At 39.6% G+C, this 6,000-nt stretch overlaps 1 protein-coding gene across 5 annotated transcripts in view; it reads left to right on the forward strand.

Annotated features, from left to right (window-relative positions):
- TRAPPC13 (trafficking protein particle complex 13) overlaps nucleotides 1-5,509 on the forward strand; it is a 43,269-nt gene extending 37,760 nt beyond the window's left edge. For 3 of the 5 annotated variants that reach the window (XM_034773485.1, XM_034773481.1, XM_034773483.1), the window contains 3 exons: nucleotides 1,760-1,860; nucleotides 4,915-5,065; nucleotides 5,177-5,509. In XM_034773485.1, coding sequence (XP_034629376.1) covers nucleotides 1,760-1,860; nucleotides 4,915-5,065; nucleotides 5,177-5,284 — 360 coding nt within the window. In that variant the 3' untranslated portion in view covers nucleotides 5,285-5,509. The remainder of the gene's footprint in view (nucleotides 1-1,759; nucleotides 1,861-4,914; nucleotides 5,066-5,176) is intronic. The other 2 variants (XM_034773482.1, XM_034773484.1) reach the window with 1 other exon arrangement.
- Nucleotides 5,510-6,000: the final 491 nt, after the last annotated feature.

A 6,000-nucleotide genomic window follows, 5' to 3' on the forward strand; every position in this document is an offset into this window, starting at 1 on the left:
TTTCAATGTGTTCCAGACCTGCTTCCTACCTAACCCTTTCTCTACCCCTTGCCTGCTCCACTCCAGCCCTAGACTCTGCCTACCTGTGAACTCTTCATTCCTAATTCCTGGCTCTGACCACTGGCTTGCCTCTTGACCACAACTCACTCTACCCTTCGGTTCTGTTCTGACTCCTGACTCCGATCATTGGCTTGCCTCCTGACCATACCTCCTGCCTTCTGATTCTGCTGTGGCCACTAGGTAGCACTAACTACTCCTTGGTTTGTGACAAATACTATGGCCAAACTACCCTCTCCATTATGAAATGGGATCAGATCCTTTCCATTCTTCCTCACCTTCACTGGATTCCTATCTCCCAATCCAACTGAAAATATGGCCTATTTGGCCCATTTTAACCTGTGTCTCCTGTGTTTGCCTCTTATGTCTCTTCCCCTCAAATCCCATAAGTTAGAGATTGCCATTTTTTATAGCTGCTCTATTGATCTTGAATTCTCTCTTAAGCAACTGTTTCAGCTCTTCAAATGAGTTTAGTACTTCTCTACTCACTTTAGTGTGTTCAAGACAGGCTTTTCTTGCACATCTACGCTTTTAAAAATGAATCATATTTCTCTCCATTATAGCCTGCCAGCAAGTATGTATTCCCCACTCTGTCAATCATTATCTTTTTGCATCACTTCTTTGTAAAGTGTTCTGTGATAATTGCTGAAGGATGCCATATGAAAAGTTACATTTCATACAGGAAAACTTATAATAAACATACCAGCACTATCCTAGTATTTAAGTGCTTCATCTCAATGAGACTCAAAAGAGGGAAGAAAGAAAAAAGGCAGGTGGGAATGGACAGTTAAGGCTTTTGGAAATAGAACATAGAGCTTTTTATCTCGTTTGCTGGCTTGAATTCAAGCTGGTAGTAACCAAAGCCTTTGCCATAAGATGGCTAATCAGTGAGCTATGTAAAATGACTTGAGTCTCAATTCAAATTATAGTGGACATGTGTTGACATCAAATGCCACCCTAGCTGGCAGTTACTAGCAATATTTTTGGCAGTCCTAGTAGAGGTTCTACAGACAAAGGATATAGAGATTGAATTATCGTTTCACCCATAGAATTGATAACTGTCAAGGATGAGATGTATTAGTGGGATAGTGCGGGGGAAACGTATATTTCCATTATCCACACTGTCGCTTGCTTTTGAGCACAAGTAAGATTTTTATCACCCTCTGAGAGTGAAATGTGGCTCACATTCGAAACTTTAATTAAGAAATTGGAAAACACAAAATTCAGATCTTGTTATTTTTCCTATGAGTCTTTCCCCCATCTTAACTTGTGATAAATTTATTTGTTTTTCTTTCTATTTCTTAGGCCGTGTCTACACTATCACTTATGCCAGCAAAACCTTTGTCGCTCAGGGGTATGAAAAAAACAGCCCCAGAACGACATAAGTTTATTGCCAGCGTAAGTGCTCATGTGTACAGTACTATATCCGCAGGAGACGTTCTTCCGCTGACATAGCTACTGCCACTAGTTGAGCTGGTTTTATTATGTTGACAGGAGACCTGTCTCCCATTAGTATAACGTGGCTACACAAGCCCTTTTAGAGCGGCACAGCTGTATTGATACAGTTGTGCTGTTGTAAGCTTGTAAGTGTAGACATGGCCTTAGTTTAAATTTGTTAGACTAGACTAAAAGAAGGTTCAATACAGTACTTGAGCTTTGTTACCAACAACTTGAAAAGCTAACTATTCTTGTACCTCTGCAGGCCCCAGGCTATGGTGATGTAAGACTTTCTTTGGAGACAATACCAGATACTGTAAATCTGGAAGAGCCTTTTGACATTACGTGTAAAATAACAAATTGCAGGTAATATCAATTGGTTTTTGAGCTTTTTTGATCCGGGAAGTTTGGTTTCTTTAGTGCTTGCTGCTAAAGTAAATTTTAAACATGCATCTTTGTAGATATAGATCTATATAGATATATCGCTTCTCGGCTCTATGAGTGTGGTGCAAGTGAAATACCTCATATTGTTACCCTTTGTTGTTTGAAATATATTTATATTAGAGTAAATTAAAGTGATCATAAAGCTATAATTCCACCAAAGGTGATGGTGATACTGCTGGAATGGCTTTGGATGTTGCCAAAATTCTGTGATTGAAGTCTGTGTAACTGCAATCTTGTATATTAATGTGGATACAAGTGTTAAGTTACAAAACATCTTGCGCTATTAGCATAAATATAAGCACTAAGTTAAACTACTTCAACTAATTTCCATAAGAATAAAGGATACCTTCAGTGTCAACTTTAACTGTCACTTACCCTGCAACCCCCCAGAAGCATTGTCTAGATGTTTTTTAAAAAATTAAATCTATCCAAGTCTTGAATATCAAGTTGGCACTTGACATGACTTGTAATAGTCATGCTACAGTAGGATTGTAAAAGTACCTAAAATAATTTAATTCTCAGCTGTAGATGAGGCCAGGAAGTAAAGGAAAGCAATTATTCTGCATTTGCCTCTTTTGGTAGTCTTCTTGTTCTTGTCCCACGTGTAAGTGATATGGTATCCCAGCATGACTACCATCTCACTGTACAATTCTTACATGTTTAAAACCAAGAAAGAAGAAGTGGGACCGCTAAACACGGAGGATGGAGTGGAGGTTAAGGATAATCTAGGCATGGCCCAATAGCTAAACAAATATTTTGCCTCAGTCTTTAATGAGGCTAATGAGGAGTTTAGGGATAATGGTAGGATGACAAATGGGAATGAGGATATGGAGGTAGATATTACCACATCTGAGGTAGAAGCCAAACTCAAACAGCTTAATGGGACTAAATCGGGGGCCCAGATAATCTTCATCCAAGAATATTAAAGGAACTGGCACATGAAATTGCAAGCCCATTAGCAAGAATTTTTAATGAATCTGTAAACTCAAGGGTTGTACCGTATGACTGGAGAATTACTAACGTAGTTCCTATCTTTAAGAAACGGAAAAAAAGTGATCCAGGCAACTCCAGGCTTGTTAGTTTGACATCTGTAGTATGCAAGGTCTTGGAAAAATTTTTGAAAGAGAAAGTAGTTAAGAACATTGAGGTCAGTGGTAATTGGGACAAAATGCAACATGGTTTTACAAAAGGTAGATCGTGCCAAAACAACCTGATCTCCTTCTTTGAGAAGGTACCAGATTTTTTAGACAAAGGAAACGTTCTGGATCTAGTCTACCTCGATTTCATTAAGGCATTTGATACGATTCCACATGGGGAATTATTAGCTAAATTGGAAAAGATGGGGATCAATATGAAAATGGAAAGGTGGATAAGGAACTGGTTAAAGGGGGAGACAACAACGGGTTGTACTGAAAGGTGAACTGTCAGGCTGGAGGGAGGTTACTAGTGGAGTTCCTCGGGGATCGGTTTTGGGACCAATCTTATTTAATCTTTTTATTACTGACCTTGGCACAAAAAGTGGGAGTGTACTAATAAAATTTGTGGATGACACGAAGCTGAGAGGTATTGCCAATACAGAGAAGGACCGGGATGTCATACAGGAAGATCTGGATGACCTTGTAAACTGGAGTAATAGTAATAGGATGAAATTTAATAGTGAAAAGTGCAAGATCATGCATTTAGGGATTAATAACAAGAATTATTGTTATAAGCTGGGAATGCATCAGTTGGAAGTAATGGAGGAGGAGGACCTCAGAATATTGGTTGATCACAGAATGACTATGAGCAGCCAATGTGATATTGCTGTGAAAAAAGCGAATGCGGTCTTGGGATGCATCAGAGGAGGTATTTCCAGTAGAGATAAGGAGGTGTTAGTACCGTTATAGAAGGCACTGGTGAGACCTTATCTGGAATACTGTGTGCAGTTCTGGTCTCCCATGTTTAAGAAGGATGAATTCAAACTGGAACAGGCACAGAGAAGGGCTACTAGGATGATCCGAGGAATGGAAAACCTGTCTTATGAAAGGAGACTCAAAGAGCTTGGCTTGTTTAGCCTAACCAAAAGAAGGCTGAGGGGAGATATGATTGCTCTCTATAAATATATCAGAGGAATAAATACCAGGAAGGGAGAGGAATTCTTTAAGCTCAGTACCAATGTGGATACAAGAACAAATGGTTATAAACTGACCATCAGGAAGTTTAGACTTGAAATTAGATGAAGGTTTCTAACCATCAGAGGAGTGAAGTTCTGGAACAGCCTTCCAAGGGTAGTAGTGGGGGCAAAAGACATATCTGGCTTCAAGACTAAGCTTGATAAGTTTATGGAGGGGATGGTATAATGGGATAGCCTAATTTTGGCAATTAATTGGTCTTTGACTATTAGCGGTAAATATGCCCAATGGCTTGTGATGGGATGTTAGATGGGGTGGGATCTGAGTTACTACAGAGAATTCTTTCCTGGGTGTCTGGCTGGTGAGTCTTACCCACATTCTCAGGGTTTAGCTGATTGCCATATTTGGGTCGGGAAGGAATTTTCCTCCAGGGCAGATTGGCAGAGGCCCTGGAGGTTTTTTGCCGCCTTCTGCAGCGTGGGGCATGGGTCATTTGCTGGAAGATTCTCTGCATCTTGAAGTCTTTAAACCATGATTTGAGGACTTCAATGGCTCAGACACCGGTTTGATACAGGAGTGGATGGGTGAGATTCTGTGGCCTGCGTTGTGCAGGAGGTCAGACTAGATGATCATAATGGTCCCTTCTGACCTTAAAATCTATGATTCTATGAAAACAAATTAATATGTAACTGAGTAACTTTTGAGACTTAGTGGCTTGTAATAGATCATCCTAACTTCAGTAATAAACCATTCATATCAGGAGTTTCTAATGAGTGCTCTCAGAATCATCAAGCTATTGTACTTCTGCAGTCTTTCTTGAATGGTAAAGAACTAGTTTTTTTCCTTATTGTTTGCTTTCATCTAGCAGTGAAAGAACTATGGATCTGGTTTTGGAAATGTGCAATACTAATTCCATCCACTGGTGTGGAGTTTCAGCAAGACAGCTTGGAAAGCTACACCCCAGTTCATCCCTCCATCTTGCACTTACACTATTGTCTTCAGTACAGGGACTACAAGTAAGAGACAACATAACATAACTATGATATATGGGCTATTTTATGGTCACAGTAGTGCAAAACTTATTCTCATCTACTTACTAAAATTTGTACACATCTTTTTCCCATTAGAGTGTGTCTGGCTTAAGACTAATGGACACGTTTTTGAAGAGAACATACGAATATGATGATATTGCACAAGTCTGTGTAATTTCTTCAAAAGTAAAAGAAGAACATTGAAGAAAAATCCTTTTAACATTTCCCCTGGGGTTTTTTGGACCAACTTCCTAAATTTTACATCTGACTGATGGCAAAATCATGTTTAAAACATCTGCAAACAATATAAATATGTTTATTTATTTGTGTCTTCTGTGAGTATTTTTGGAATGTTTTAAAAATGTTTTAAAGAGATAACTACACATATTTTATCTATTATTTGAAAGTAAAATCTTTAAAGTCTGAAAATGCAGCTGTCAGGATTTCTTGCACTATTGTATTGAATATGCAGCCATCATAAGAAGGAAGTTATTATCCACTTCACCATTGGCTTTAAAGGGGTGCCCATTGTGGCACTGATTGCAGAGCTGCGTTAACGTGGAGGGACTAACCTCTAATGGCAAGGTTTGGTTTGTTTTTTTTTTATTAGAATTCAGTTCTCATTTTCACCCTTCTGTCAGGGACTTGAGGATTTGGACTTGAACTCCACCATGCAAGCATCCCACGGCTCCAATCTCTTTCCCAGATTCCCTGCTCACTACTGTGATGCTCCCCCTGGGTACCCAGGATTGTGAGGCACCTCTTCACTACCTGCCCTTAGCAAGTAGCAGTTTTGTCTACTGCCTGCCGTAACTCAGCTCCTTGAAACCAACACCTCCTGTCACACACAAGCACTCTGCACACCTCCCCTCTCTGTGCAGGATAGTGATAGACACACACCAACCTGAATCCTTAGAGAG

This window comes from Trachemys scripta, chromosome 6 (genome assembly GCF_013100865.1).
Source record: "Trachemys scripta elegans isolate TJP31775 chromosome 6, CAS_Tse_1.0, whole genome shotgun sequence".
In the NCBI taxonomy this organism is placed as follows: Eukaryota; Metazoa; Chordata; order Testudines; family Emydidae; genus Trachemys; species Trachemys scripta.